The sequence below is a fragment of the Perca fluviatilis genome, chromosome 21, assembly GCF_010015445.1.
Source record: "Perca fluviatilis chromosome 21, GENO_Pfluv_1.0, whole genome shotgun sequence".
Taxonomy (NCBI): domain Eukaryota; kingdom Metazoa; phylum Chordata; class Actinopteri; order Perciformes; family Percidae; genus Perca; species Perca fluviatilis.
In genome coordinates this window covers 6,872,933-6,889,118 of record NC_053132.1, presented here as the reverse complement: position 1 = coordinate 6,889,118, position 16,186 = coordinate 6,872,933, and the positions used below count along the sequence as shown (strand labels likewise).

General features: G+C 39.7%; 1 protein-coding gene across 1 annotated transcript in view; it reads right to left on the bottom strand.

Moving 5' to 3' along the window:
- The window catches only part of myo1d (myosin 1D), a 117,652-nt gene that overhangs the window by 47,691 nt on the left and 53,775 nt on the right, over positions 1 to 16,186 (bottom strand). The window contains exons 12-16 of the mRNA XM_039788246.1: positions 11,672 to 11,742; positions 7,643 to 7,717; positions 6,893 to 7,025; positions 6,548 to 6,714; positions 3,162 to 3,369 (exon numbers count right to left, since the gene is read on the bottom strand). Of these exons, the coding sequence (XP_039644180.1) occupies positions 3,162 to 3,369; positions 6,548 to 6,714; positions 6,893 to 7,025; positions 7,643 to 7,717; positions 11,672 to 11,742 (654 nt within the window). The remainder of the gene's footprint in view (positions 1 to 3,161; positions 3,370 to 6,547; positions 6,715 to 6,892; positions 7,026 to 7,642; positions 7,718 to 11,671; positions 11,743 to 16,186) is intronic.

Here is a 16,186-nt window from a genome sequence, read left to right as displayed (position 1 = left end):
AGTGGAGAGATGAGCGGAGTAAGAGCACATGAAGATGGATTGAAGGATGGAGAGAACAGCAGGATTGAAACGGAGCTGTGAAGGAGCCTCCTCCCCTCCTCCAGACCCAATCCTTTTCTCCAAATACTCCCCCATCCTCAAAGGATAGGAGGAGAGGTTATGGTAATTTAAAGGGGTAAAATGAGACACAATATTCTCCCAATTTGGACAGGCAGTGGCACTACAAGGGGCCACTCAACCTGTTTTTAGGGAAGTGTGCACATTCCCAATTTGTGGTTTTCAGTCGTTTGATGGAGCAAACTAAGTGGTATTATTATAAATCCATGAGGCAAATGGAGTGACAAGGAGTGTGTCTGAGCCTCAGTCACAGGCTGACAGTCCTGGCACAGCGGCCCCGACTGGCACAAGGCTGTGTGGTGTGCCAGGTGCTGATAAGGGGATTGCTTGGCGCAGCAGATCAGACTCGGGCTTGGATGTTTATTTGAGTAACAGCAAGAGAGATACAGGAGTCAATGATGCTCTCACACCACTATTTGATTTGGTGTGTCAGTGAGTGCATATTATGGCATACGTGAGCATGCATGTGTGAAGCACATACTGCTGCATGCACGGCCTTAACATTGACAGAGGGCAAGATTAAATATGCTTCCTCCAACACATCTGTGATGTTTGGGTGGATATTCCTCTGGGCTTTCCCTTTTTTAATGAAGCCCGCTTATCCTGGGAGATACTAGATAGGGTTCTCCTTAGGGAGAAGTCGTCTGGTAGGTCTGTGGGAAGAGCCCGCAAAGGGTCACTCAGATCAATACAAAGGTGAACCAATCCATCCACTAAAGGAGTTAATTTGGCTGGAAAACCCTTTCATGTCTGAGAGCTTGGAGATACTCCCTGAGAAAGGTAGAAATGAAAGCAACACCATGTGGAGGAATCTGCAAACATGATTCTAATCTAATGACAGTGTTATGTGTAAGTGTCAATCACACAGTTCCCAGGTGTAGGATTTAGTGCTTCAGGAGCCCAGATGATGTATGCATCATCTGGGTTCTGAGTGTGCACAGGTGTAGGTGTTTTTTGAGCAACGTGCCTGTCAGTCAGAGATGCCATTTTGCATGGTGCATCTTAAATCTGACAGCCAGGCAGCAGTACACCACGTTCAGAAACCGATCTATCCACGTGATAATGTTCTGGCTGCACGCCGATCTGACGCATGTCAGCGCCTGTACCATTATCACACCAAGATACTGACATTCTCGCCTGAAGGTGTCATCGTATCACTGACAAATTATTAACTAACCAACTACTGATTTCAGAGACACACAAACAGTGATCAATACACATAGCAGATCAGTATTGACTTGTCTAACTCTGGGGGTTACGGTGAATAAGCTACAGTCCCAATAAGTCGGTGTGTTCCTTTAAGGCAAAATCAGGTAGAGCAGTGTTTCTCAACGGGGGCGGTACCGCCCCCCAGGGGGCGTTCAGAAGATGATGGGGGGCGTTGGAAGCAATATTTTGGAAAGGGGGGCGTTGAGGTGCCGTTGGGGGGCGTTTGTTTGAAAGCTAGTTTAAACCAAAGATTCACAATAACAATACAATTTTTTATTTAAAACTACTAAAGAATAAGTAGTCTGCAACATTAAAAGCTGCCAGTTTACAGCACTCGCGACTGGACCAGACGGGTATCTTCTCTGTGCTTCTGTCAGCTTTGTTTGGTGCAGCTCGGTGCTGCCTTCATGGAAACGGGCCGTCAGAGCATCGTCTTAAATGAGCTCTGTAGCTACTACGTGAAGCTGCGTTCAGATAAAGAAAAAAGCAATCGCCGCGCGACGTCCTGTTGTATTCTTTAACCCCCAATGTAGCACACCACAGTAACAGTTTTTCGTCAGATGGTTTACACAACGTTTCCTACTGTACCTGAATGCAGCTTCATTTCACAAAGAAAAAAAAAAAAAAAAGAGAAAAAAAAAAAGACGTCACGAGATATCGACTGTGCTTTGTTGTTTGGCAAACAGTCAGCTGTTCCATAAACTCGCGGGCAGTTCAGGGCTTATATTTGGTGTTTAAAAACTTTCTTATGGAAGCGATAGAGGAAGAGATGTCACTGTTTACTGTATGGGACTCTCACACCTCCACAAAACACAGCGCGATGTGGGGGTGCGTTTTCTCCAAACGTTTTTTTCTGCTATTTACTCCCAAGACAGGCGATAGCAAACATAGCTAGACTCTTCTAAGCATTAAAAAACGGCTCTCATTAACTTTCAAAGGTTGTAAACTTATGTCCATTCGGCAGTAGGTGTCGTTCTTCAAGTCGTTTGTCATCACCAAAATACGTGTGTGTGTGTGTGTGTGTGTGTGTGTGTCTTGTATGGCCATGCTGTTTACCCCTTGATAAGTGCCAGCTTGTTTTCCGTTGGCACAATTCGATTTTAGATTTGAATGAAAAATAGATTTGATTGTTAAATTGCTAGCTGTTTCTGATTGGCTACTGTTAGTGTTTGTAATAATAATAACAATAATAATAATAAGCATAATACATTTTATTTAAAGCTAATTTCATGACACCCAAGGTCACTTCAAATTATAGTCCTCTTCTAAAGGTGCTGAGGTTCACACCATGCAGCAGGTCTTTTGATAATACCTATTTATAGTTTGAATGTTACATATCTAGTCGTTCTGATTGGCTGCTGTTATTTAATTTGAATGTCAAATGGTTGCATTTGACATTTAAAAAAACCTGTAAATATATATAATTTCTATTCATGTGTTGATTATCATTCAATGATTTGATTTTTTTATTATTTTTGATAACAATAGTAACAACAATAATAGGCCTATATTAGGGCGTAATCATTAATATTCGGGGCATTTAGCCTACATAATATTTGATGGGGGGCGTTAGGGACCTGGATAATGGATAGGGGGGCGCTGGCACAAAAAAGGTTGAGAACCACTGAGGTAGAGGAAAACCACGATTAAATAAGACTTTATAAAGCAGTGGCTCACTAATAGATTTGCCATGTACATTTGTAAAATGCAGCACACATTTCACAAATTCTGAATTTCCCGTGGGCTCAGAGCAATATTACATCAGTAATTTGCAGTTGCAAGCTGTCGTCAGTATCTTGAGCTCATAAGCTACTATGAGGTGGTCAGACTCTCACCTTTTGGAGGAAGAGGACAATTCTCTGGACCATTTCCACTCGCTGCTCCTCCAGGCTGAAGAGGGTACGTGGTGTGCGGATGAAGACCTTGGTTTTTCCATAGGCCGTGTCATGGTCAAATCCACACCCCTGCATGAGCCTCTTCACTGCATCTTTATCTGATGGCAAGTCATGGTTTGGCCACGTAAACTCTGAGATCATCTTGTATCTGTAGGAGTTAAAGTTATCATCAGGTAAAATGATCTACTATTTGTCCAACATTTTGGTTTACAACCAAATTCCTGCAAAACTAATGACATCCCCATCAGCTTCAGCTGTACATTTGCATTTACCTTACAGAGCTGCTAGAATGGCTGCAGACTCTCAGTAGTGGTATTACTTACATATGATTACTTTTTATTATGTTAATACAAAATGAACAACACAAACCTTGTCATTGTTGAAGAAATCATACTGATACAGTACACCTTGAAAAATCCAGACTCATTTCTTATGATTGAAAAATGTATGCATTTCCTGTGTGCTTGTTTATAATGGCATTTTTTCTATCTTTGGCTAGGGAAAGATCATATTATATCTGAAGGAGGAAAAAAGTGGGCCCTAGGATGTATAGTGCTGTATAGATCTTCTTAATTAACAAGACAGCGTGATACTTTGCCCCTGGCATGCTGCCATGGATATCATATCATTTAGCACATGAAAAAATGGTTTCATTACTGTATAGTGCACCTACAGCCAAGCGCAGGAGGTAAGGGGTCAATTTACGCTCTATGGAGTCTTTTCAGTGCTATAATTGGACTGACATACGAGACCTTATATTATTTTTCTCAACCATCCACCTTATGTTTTTTTAAGACCTGTGGAAACCTGTTAAAAGAGTCATAACATTGAGACTAAATTCAATCCTAAACTGATGAATTTAGGAATGTATATTGTAAACTAACATTATGCACGGTGTAATGGAGCTGAGTTTGTCCTGAAACAGCTTGTGCTGCTGTTACGCAATAAAATTCCTTCCTGTACTCGTTTAACAACTTGCAATGTGTGTGGATTTGACAGGCCATCACTGCTACTGGATCAAAATAGTGTATATTATCAAAAGGTGAGTGTTAAATTTAGAGATTAATCAATTAGTTGTCAACTATTAAATCAATATCGATTAATTGGTTTAAGTCATTTTCTGTAGAAGAAAAATTCTTTGATTCCAACTTCTTAAAATGTGAATATCTTCTAGTTTCTTCACTCCTCTATGAGAGTAAACTGACTATTTTGAGTTGTGGACAAAACAAGACATTTGGGGATGTCATTTTGGCTTTGGAAAACACTGATTGACATGTAATCAATTAATAGAGAAAATAATCAACAGTTTAATTGACATTGAAAATAATCGTTAGATGCAGTCCTAGTTAAATTACAATGAATTTACATGTTGAAAACTACAGACCATAGAAGAACACTAAAACTTGAAATAATCCTGTTTATGAGGCTATTTCATGACAGCATGTCCTCTAAGATCCAAAGATCCCAGTGCTTGTTAACAGACTGTATCCCGTCATTTCACAGCCGACCCGCTGCCAAGGCTGTGATGTAAGGCCAAGTTCAAATACATCAGCGAGGGGTGATCGGAGTGACAGAGTCGGATGACTTGTTATGCAAAAGACTCTTTACCTAATCCTCCATCCACCATCATGATTTCTACAAGTGTGTGTGTTTTTTTGGACCATTATGAAAGAACAATTGGTTACACTTTACTTGAAGGTATCTACGTAAGAGTGACATGACACTGTCATGAACGTGTCATAAACATTATAAACAAGTCATAAACGTTTATGACATAACGCTTCTGTCATTAAGTTACGGTTATGGTTAGAGTTAGAGTTAGGGTTCATGTGACATGACAGTGTTATGTGTTCATGACAGTGTCGTGTCACTCTTATGTAGATACCTTCAAGTAACGTGTCACCGAACAATCTAATGATTTTTGTTATGCTATTTGTATCAAATTCTAGAGAGATATTTGGTACTGCAGGGGCTTGTAACCAAAAGCATCATTAAGAAAACAAATTAAAACCTTAAGATCTCATCTGTTACACAATGGGCACAGCATGTGAGTGAGTGAAGCTCTCTGGGTGTGTGCAGTGACACCAGGGTCGGTGCATCACTCCCACTCGTCCTCCACGGAGACACATGAGGTGACCTTTGAGACTCCAAGGATCCGCGCCTGTCCATTGCTAGTCTCTAAAGTCTAGCCCTGACCCTTTCTCTTCTGTCTCTCTTTGATGTGAGCCTCAGCCCAGTCAAAAACACTATTATGAAAGATCCTGTGTACGAGACTTCGTATGGACAGGATTAGAGATATTTAGGGCTGCAACTGATGATTATTTTCATTAATCAATTAAGCCTGTGAAATGTCACAATAATGGTCAAATATGAACTCCATTAAATATCGACTTTGGTCCTATTATCGGTCCCCCGCTTGCAAGCAAATTGGTGTTTATTGGGAAACAAATGGACTTGTAATTTCAGGTGTTTGAGCTTCTATATGAATAACACATGAGTTATTAACGCAGGTCATTGATGAGTTGTTTGCTACTTTACCACATTACTAATTTAAAATAATATTTGCAGCACATTAAAATGTTTCACAACGATGCCTCTCTCAAGCTCAAAAACTATCCACAGAGGAAACTGATAAAAGTACAGTAAACACAAGATGATGATGAGGGGGTTATTTTGTGATGGCTGCTGGAGATGTAACTGATTAGCTGCAAGATTAGATTAGATGTGAGCTGACAACACATATTTACACCCTACAGTTAAGAACTGTCATATTATCCTTCATGGCTGCCCAGTGGACAGCTTCAGGGGTTCAGGACGTGTGTGTGTGTGTGTGTGTGTGTGATGTTTTTATACGATATCTTCTTCTACCCAGATTTTAACATTTAATCTTCAAATCACAACTCCCTAACATTATGAAATATGACTATAACTTGGGTAGTTTTTTTTTTTTTTTTCTTCTTCTTTCAAAGGCCTGACTTAATCCACTGATATAAAATAATCTGCTGCAGGACTGACCAGTAGCAATAACTATCTTTAATTGATCTGATCGGTTGTAGTTCTAATGCCAAGTTACAAAAGTGCAGTTTCTTTCAAGTTGTGCAAAAACGACGTTATTTTTCAACTAAAAATGTCAAACATTTCCTGAACGGAACTTCTCAAATGTGAGGATTTGCTGCTTTTTTGTAGGTAATTTGATTCTTTTGGGGTTTTAAACTATTGTCTTGGATGAAACAAGGAATTTGAAGATGTCACAATGTGCTCTGGTGATTCTTTTAATGGTAGTTTTGACATGTGGCTGCTTAGAGTGATTATTACGTTGCGGGTACCTCTGTAGGAAGCGAGGGTATGTCTGTCTGTAGGCGAAGCCGGCACGCCGCACTCTGACATTCTCCAGCAGCCCGAGGTACTCCACCTGGTGGCGGCAGCGCTCCTGCTCGAAGAGTAGAGGGGACTTGACGTCGTTGGGCTTGATGCAGCGAACATAGTAGGGTTCCTACAGAGAGCAACAGTGGGTTAACAACTACTGAATATGCATTTAATCTCAATTCAACATGCTAGACTGTGTGGGCTTCGGGAATGCTATTTCAGAATTTGATATGGGTATGCAAGAATTTGTTCACAGTCCTGGATGTAATGTTTATCAAATGTTTGTTTTTTTCCTGACTCGTCACCTTGCTGGCCAGGTTCTCCACCAACAAGATCATGGAGTTTTTGAAGAGCGTTGCAGCGGTTAGTGGGCGTTTGGTGACCTCAGTGATGCTCAGTTTGCCCTCAGGCCACATCGCCTTCAGAACTGGGTTAGAACTGCAAACAAGAAAGGTAGAATTGCACAAGTAGAGATTACAACACTTAAATGGCTACTGATTTAAAAACACATAATAAACACATAAGTGTTCATGTCCAAATATTATAATCAGCAAGAGCTCAGATGATTTATTTTAACATTTGAATGACTACTACCTTGTACAGTGTTTTTTTTTTATTGTAATGTAGACTCTGGATACAACACCAAACCCCAAAAAGCTGTTTCCATTAGGCCATTAGCACCCACGTTAAAACATTTTTGGCTGCTATCCAGAATCGTGCTTTTGACCCGAGTAAAGAGTATTATAAAATGCACGTTAGACAGGTCAAGGATTACTCAACCTCACATTTATATTCAGCAGAGCAAAAATCTCCAGAGAATTGGAGGAGAGAACGAGGATAAAAGCCAGCTGAGAGGAGATTAGTTGTACTAGTCCTGTGCTGTTCTTTGGTGAGGGTTGTCATGTAAAGTGCAGCAAGAAATATAGTGAGTACAGCCTGTAGAGGTGATTGAAGCAGTGTGTATCACTCTGTGTGTGTGTGTGTGTGTGTGTGTGTGTGTGTGTGTGTGTGTGTGTGTGTGTGTGTGTGTGTGTGTGTGTGTGTGTGTGTGTCACCTGTTATACAGCAGTCTCTTGAAATCCTGGAACAGCGTGTCTTTGTTCTTATCAATAAAACCCACCACCGAGTACCTGTGGAGAGAGGGAGGCAGATAATTGTACATGTTCGCACACTTTGTTTGTACTTTTCTGATGACTGTCAAAGGGACCGTTAACACGTAATGTCAGAACTACATGATTACCTTGACCTTTATCTAAATCTAACCGATCTGATGAATCTGAATCATCCTTGAAACAAGCCAGGGCACTTTATGATGCACATCGTTCTAATACAAGTCCCAGAACAGCCTGAATTCTAATGTGGCCTGGATCTGAAAAGGTGCTGGAAACATTTGTTAGAGATACTGCTCCATGTTGACATGATAGCATCACACAGTTGCTGCCGATTTGTCGGCTGCACATTCATGCTGTGAATCTCTCGTTCCACCACATCCTAAATATGATCTATTAGATTGAGATCTGGTGACTGTGGAGCCCGTTAGAGAACCCTGGAGTCACTGTCATGTTGGGGGGGAACCAGTTCAAGATGATGTGTGCTTTGTGACATGGTGCGTTATCCTCATCGAAATGGCCATTAGAAGATGGGTAGACTGTGGTCATATAGGGATGCACAAGGCCAGCAACAAGGCTGTGGCATTTAAACTATTGCTCAATTTGTATTAAGGGACTTAATGTGTGCCAAGAAAATATCCCCCAAACCATTAGGCCACCAGCACCAGCATGAACCGATGACACAGACAGGATGGACCCATGCTAATCTAATGAAGCAGGGTGGTTTGAGTAGACCAGCAGTTTCCGAGATACTTAACACCAACAATCAATCCACGGTCAAAGTCACTTAGATCACATTAAACCCCATTCTGATGTTTGGTCTAAACTAGGGCTGCAACTAACGATTATTTCCATTGTCGATTAATCTGTCGATGATTTTCTTGATGAATCGATTAGTTGTTTAATCTATAAAATGTCAGAAAATGGTGAAAAATGTTGATCAGTGTTTTCCAAAAGCCCAAGATGACATCCGCAAATGTCTTACTTGTCCACAACTCAAATATATTCAGTTTACTGTCACAGAGGAATGAAGAAACTAGAAAATATTCACATTATAAGAAGCTGGAATCAGAGAATTTTGATGAATGGCTGGCGATTAATCAAATAGTTGACAACTAATTGATTAAACTTTGCAGCTGAAGTATAAACAACTGAACTAACCACGTCTACACACTTATGTATTGAGTTGCTGCCACATGACTGGCTGATTATATAAAGCATCAATGAGCAGGTGTACCGGGGTTTCTGCAGGTTTCACCAAGTCAAATTTAAGACTTTTTAAAGACCATTATAAATGAAATTAAAGACCTTAATCACAACATCAACTAAGCCCTGAATTCAGTTTTAATCAAGCCAATTATCGCTAAACTTGCACTTCCCCAAAGCTGAAGAATAAAATCTTTTATGTCTGTGGTACAATCCGAAAGAGACTCGCGCCAATGACACGAGAGCTGATTGGCTGCAATATAAGTTGCATGTTGGTCTCATTTGTAGTCGTGATACAGCAAAATTATATTTGGACTAGTGAAAGAAAGAACTACAAAACCACAGAATAATAACAAAAAGAGCATTAGAGGTAGCGTTGCATGGACATTAAGAAATTAAAGAACTGTGTAAAATGATTTAAGACCTAGAACACAATACTTGAGCGAATTTAAGACTTTTTGAAGGTGCTCTAAGCGATGTTGGGTGACGTCACTTTAGGTTGACGTTCAAAGTACTGTCAAACAAAACGAGGCTAGCTCGCCCCTCCCTCCTGCTCATCCCGTCCCCTCTCCCTCCCTTCCGTGCTTCTTAAAACAGCCATGGACCCCCAATCCCCACCCCCAAATCCTTCTTGTCGGTTATTGGCTGGAACTCTGTTTGTTATGTTTGGTGGTGCAGGTTGGCCCAGTTTGTTTTTGTTGCCGTTTGTGGAGCCTGGGCTGTCTACAGAGACCGCTTTTTTTTACAGTGTGTTCAGGGGACAGGCAGCTAGCGGATAGTGAGGAGATGTTTGCTGTATGTGACAAAAAATGCTGTAGCCTAAAAAACGCGTGACATCGCTTAAAAATTTAGATTTTGGAATTTTAGACTTTTTAAGACCCCGCAGAAACCATGTGTACAAGTGTACCTAATAAAGTGGCAACTGCCAGTGCTCTCACCATGCTGTGAGGTGCACTCTGCCTCCTGCCTGGTCTAAGCGGCTCAGGGATCAATCAAGTCTGCCAGTCAGGATCCTCTGCCTGAGTCCTCCCCTGGGTGTCAGACACTTAGCCCTCACAAATGGCCACAACTGGTTTCCTTGAGAGCACTTTTTAGGGGCTTAGCGTGTGTGATTTATTCATTTAAATAGTGGCCAAGTACTTTGGGGATTGGGAAGTGGTGCTGTCATTTTGGGGGACGGCATGCAATGAAGATGCGGTTTCAATGTTCGAGTGTTATGCACCAGTGTGCATGCGTGTGTTTCTGAGTCTTAAGTTTTGAATGTGAAGTAGAGGCAGATGTTGGCTGGTCCACAAATAGGGTCAATTGCAGTTTTATTACACTACTGCAGACTGCAACGCTTTTTGATCCAATAATTCTTCACGTCAGTGCACTGGGAAAAAATGCTTTAAATTAGCACCCAGGCTGAGTAAAACTGTTTTCATTTGGGAAGTTCATGTGCATGAAATAATCTTTGATCAATTATTCCTCATTCACAATAATCAAGATGAATCCATGTGGGTTATTTGATGTTCTGCATCATTTTTTGCAGAACATAAAACATAAAATTGTCAAATACATACTGTACATACTGTAATTACACCTATACATAGCCATATTCCACTGCTCTTCATACTATTCATCCTGCACACACTTATTCTTACTACTCTTATAATGTTACCACACTGCACATAGCTGTACGTATATAACTGTCTATATGGTTCATTCAGTATATACATACTTATTCTTTTTTTCTTACTATATATTCTGTTAATACACTATCTTCTTACTACTAGTATACTGTCACTGCTACTACATTGCACATATCTGTACATGTTGTTCATACATTGTTCATATTACATAGCCAAATGTATTCTGCTCTTATAACACTGCAATATATTTCTTGTCCTGCCTATGCACCACCTGTCTATACTTGTATAGCACATTGCATTTTTGTGCTTTTTTTGCACTTCTTGTTGGACGCAAACTGCATTTCGCTGTCTTTGTACTTGTACACAATGACAATAAAGTTGAATCTAATCTAGACATTTTTTAATAGCGTTAGTTGGCAAGATTAAAATGCAGACAATGTAAATGTTGAAAGGAAGTTGACCAAAATGTTTTGGGTCTGACTGAAGATAGTTGTGTTTAAGAGTCCAGAATGTGACTTGATATACAGCGTACAATACTTAATAAACAAGTTAACACCAGTCGGAGAAACAGTGTTTCACTGTCCTCTCTGGTTGAAAGTTTGTTGTTTGTTTCACATCTGACCAGTTAAATTTTGCACCAGTAACTACACCCAACAGTGATGTACAGATGTACTGGATACATAATACTTTAAGGTAGAACTATGTGGAATCCTCAAGCAATTGTGTTTTCAAACAGCCAAAACAAAGCGATATTCAGTTAAAGCCAAGATGTAGATTTAAATGAAAACCCCAGAGATCATAAAGATACATTCTTTGAGCCTGGAGTCTGGACAGACATTAATACATTACAGTTGTATTGGTGGTCCCACAAATGTGTTTGTTATAATTCACATTAATTGATCAATGGAATCATATAAAGTGTGAGCATGAGTGGTGCTCCCACGTCCTCCAAACAACCACCAGGTTTAATTTAAGAAATCCAAACTCCCATCGGCTCTTAAAGCGGCCAGAAGTACAAGACTGTGGTTTCAGTAGGTAGCTCTGAGGCATGAATATGTAAACATGTACAAATGTGGGAAAAGGAGCATGAATCATCGGTAAAAGCTTTCCTGAATAAATAAAACTTGAAGAGACTTACACCACATCTCCTGCGTAGTGTCTGATGCGAAAGTCTCGGTCAAACTCCAAACTCTTGTCAGTTGGTGAGAGCTGCAGAGAGAGACAGACAGATGGAGAGAGAGCAGCGAGTGAGCAATAATAAAAAGGCAACTCAGATCAATGCATTCAAAGTGCAAAAGAGTTTATAATGTGTACTTGACAAATAAAAATCTTGTTCTGCCTCTTCAGACCCAATTAAAAAACATGGTAGAGTGCGCACCCCAAGGCTCAGTTCTTACTGCAGCAGCCCAGGGTTCAAGTCCAACCTGTGGCTCTTTGCTACATGTCTTCCCTCTCTCTCTCTCTCTCCCCACTTTCCTGTCTTCAACTGTCCTACCCATTAAAAAGGCCAAAATGCCCAAAACATAATCTTAAAAAAACAAAACTCCCTTTGCCTCATGTTTAATTGCCACCCTTCATTTCAAATAGATTACGTCCAACCATTAAAATAACCAATGCCTTTGAGATGACATATGAGACAGCGGTTTTGCTGCTATCAGACCTGTGAGATGCACTCTTTGTTCTAACCATGATCAATTATGCATTTAAGAGTAATCATCTGGCTTCAAATTGTTGACCAATAAAGTTATGTTGATACACTAGATGGAAAAAAGTACCTTCAATGCATAGATCTAATAATAACTGAATATTCGATGTGTGTGGCTATGCAAGGCCTTCCTGGCACCTGACAGTAAGTCAAGTCTCAGCAGTCATGACCAGGCCCTTGTTTTTGGATAACCAAGTTTTCAGAATGAATTTCTATGAATGCACAAGTTTTCCCAAAGCAGTACTATAGAACCAGCCCACAGGTTCCTATGTTTCATGAATATGCACATCATCTTATGTATGTTATTCTGTTATTTATTTTCTTCTGTATTAGACCTACTGTTTATAAATGTGTGCCTAACAACATTAAAATTAAAAAGAAAAGAGAAGATATGAAACTGAAACCAACGTCAGGAAAGCATTTTATTCACTAAAGGTTGCTGTATCTTTTTTTAATCTTAAGTAAAGTACATGTACATGTGTGGCTTTCCCACATTGGGTCAATTTGGGTAAATTGTCCATCTTCTAAATTTATGCTAAAATTGAATTTCAAACAAACTGTCTGGATTCTGAAGCAGCCTTTTTATTATTTCTCTACACAGGTTAAAACAAACACTAAAAATGATTTGCAAAACTGCAGAGCTACTGCAGACCAGATGCAGTGATGCAGAAAACACCAACTCTGTCAGGGTGGATAAAGTCTCACAGAAAAGAGGAGGGAAGAGGGAGAGCAAGAAAGGAAAACGTGATGAATACAATTCAAGAATGGGGGCAAGAGATGATGAGACAAGGAAGAGGAAGAGGAAGATGAGGAGAGATGAATGGAGCGTGATGGGAAGAGACAGTGCAAGCAAGAAGAAAAAAAAAAAAAAAAAGTGTGTGTGTGTGTGTGTGTGTGTGTGTGTGTGTGTGTGTGTGTGTGTGTGTGTGTGTGTGTGTGTGTGTGTGTGTGTGTGTGTGATACGGATGCCTGTATGTAGGCCAGTTAGCAGGAGAGCAGGGTGGGAAGAAGCATGAATGGAAATGCAAAAAAGGTCTGTCACAGCCTGGCAACAGCTTCTGATGAACATGATCAGGCTTCCTGTTTCATCCACATCTGCAAGCTGCCTGTGACAAGTACGTTTGTGACGTGTTGTGCAGGGTACAGTAAAGTTGTGTGTGTGTGTGTGTGTGTGTGTGTGTGTGTGTGTGTGTGTGTGTGTGTGTGTGTGTGTGAGATTCACCAAAAGTATTATGCTGACATCAGAGACTAGGGGGGAGTGTGGGGAGAGGTATCCTGTGCTCTTAAACAATCCCACAGAAAGAGAGAAGTGATAAGCAGATACCTTTTAAATGTTTTAATTATATTTGCCCGTTTTAACTGTAAGGTGTTCTTGAGTGCTATGAAAGGCGACCATAAATAAAATGTATTATTATTATTATTATTATTATTATTATAATTGTTATGAGAACAGAGGGCCAAGAGTCCAAAAGGCAGCGTGATTAAAGCCACAGATAACAAGCACGAGAAAAAAGACTGATGTCTTAACGGTAATACGGATTAAAAAAAAAGAAAAGTACAGACAGATGCACAATATGGCCAAAAGCATGTAAATATTCCTGCTCTGGGCCTTTAAATGACCCCGTAATTCCATTTAAAGGAAATCTTAAAGGAATAGTTTAATATTTTTGCATTAAGGTAAGCATTAGGTGGGGGAGGGGGGTACAGAGACCGAAAATAACGAGAACATGGATGGTCGAGAGACAAAATAGGCAAGAGACGAAATAATGAGAGGATGGTGGACCGACTGTCTCAGGTACACACTGTAGCAGCACCCGGTGTTAAAGTGACAGGAAGGAACTTTAAAGGGTTACTACCGTTTTTTTCAACCTGGACCCTATTTTCCTATGTTTTTGTGTCTAAGTGACTGATGGGAACAACAATCTCTGACATTGGTCCAGTATTAAGCGAGATCACTGCAGTCGGCATCTGCAAAACAAGCTACAATGTAAGTTAATACGACAATTGTCCAGCTTGTATTTCCCTTCATAAAGTGCTCGTTTTGCCGCTGACAGACTCATTAATATTCTAAGTGTCTGACAACATTATGGAAAGGATTTCTAAGGAGGTCGACATTTCTGTTAAAGGGTAAGATCCTTTTTTTAAAGATAAAAACATCCGCAAAATTGCGTTTGCTAAACCCACCAGACTCCATGTAAAAAAAACAACAAAAAAAAAACAGTAATTTTAGCATCGTAAAAAACACTTCATTCAAAGTCGACAGAAACAAAATAAAACTATGAAAAGCCGTTCTGGGTCGTCCTTCCACTTTTCCAACCATCACAACTCTAGTTTTGGTTGAAATAAACACACAGTTTACCGATTTACATGTGACAATATGTTGACTCTATACATGCTAAAAGTATGGCTTTTTTAAATGGAGTCTGGTGGGTTTAGAGCTAGCGACTTCAGATCTGTTTATGGTTAAACAGAAAGGTCTCAAAGAGGTTTTAAAAGGTCTATCTCTGAAGGGATCCTTTCCATAATGTTATCAGACACTAAGAATATTAATCTGAGCCTGTCAGTGGCAAAACAAGCACGCTCGTGAAGGGAAATACAAGCTGGACAATTGTCCTATTAACTTACTCTGTAGCTTGTTTCGCCGCAGCGACTGCAGCGATCTTGCTTAATACTGGACCAATGTCAAAGATTGTTGTTCCCATCACTCACTTAGACACAAAAACATAGGAAAATAGGATCCAGGTTGAACAAAAACGGTAGTTACCCTTTAAAGTGACAGGAAGATTATTTTTACACCCCATATCATGGGAAAAATGTCTCCAGCAGCAGGAGCTGGTTGCTGGAGAGAATGCGGGGAAAATAAAGCAAATCATACGCATATATTTTTTACATGTCCAGTAATAAAGAGCTTTTGGGAAGCGGTAGAAAAGGCCATGAAAGAAATTATAGATATTAAAGAATCCCTGACATTAGAAAATTGTTTAGGTATCAACATACAATGTAAGATAAAAGCGAAGGATCGAAATATTTTTAATATGCTACGTCTTACTGCACTGAAACAACTGACAAGGACATGGAAACAACCAAAAGCACCAGAATTATATCTATGGTATAACACAATAGAACAAGTATTAGAAATGGAAAAGCTCACTTTCATAGCTAGTAATAGCTTAGAAAAGTGGAAGAAAATATATCCCAAACACATAACATAAAATAACGAAGTATTTCAATGGCTTGATATAGGTTGTAGTGCATCCACATGCACATACACGCACACACATTCACACATACATAAACAAGAGCATACACAAGCACACATGCACGTACACACATTCACATAACGTTTTTATTTGTATTTTTTTATTTTTTTTTATTGTTTTTGTTTTTCTAGCCTTGTTTTTTTTATGTTTTTTTTGTGTTATTAAATAATATAAGACTGTAAAAAATTGAAGTGCAAAAGGAAAAAATATGTAACAACATGTGGTTGGATTTGGAAAGCACTACAATAAAGTAATAAAAAAAAAAAAAAAGTGACAGGAAGAAACTAACACCGGGAAACATTTTCACCTTTGGCTCTCATTATCCCGACGTCTCTTAAGGTTTTTGTTTGCAGAGAAGAGATACAGATTACCACAACCACTCTTCACTGTAACTACAGAAATTGAAGCACAGAGCAGGTTTTTTTCTGCCTCATATTCATTTATTGTGCAAAATATGTAGCAGTGTATTCAGGCCACATGTGGCCATGATGTTTAACAAAAGCCCTGAGCAGTGAAGTACTGAATCCACTTATTGAATCGGAATTTACCTTTCAACATTTGTAAGTAACTGAAGGCTGAAATAACCACAACTCAAGGATGTCTAACCACCGTTTGTTGGCTGAGAAGCAGAAACACGACAGTAATAAATGTTCAAAACCCGTTAATTAACTGCACTGACGAAAACTGA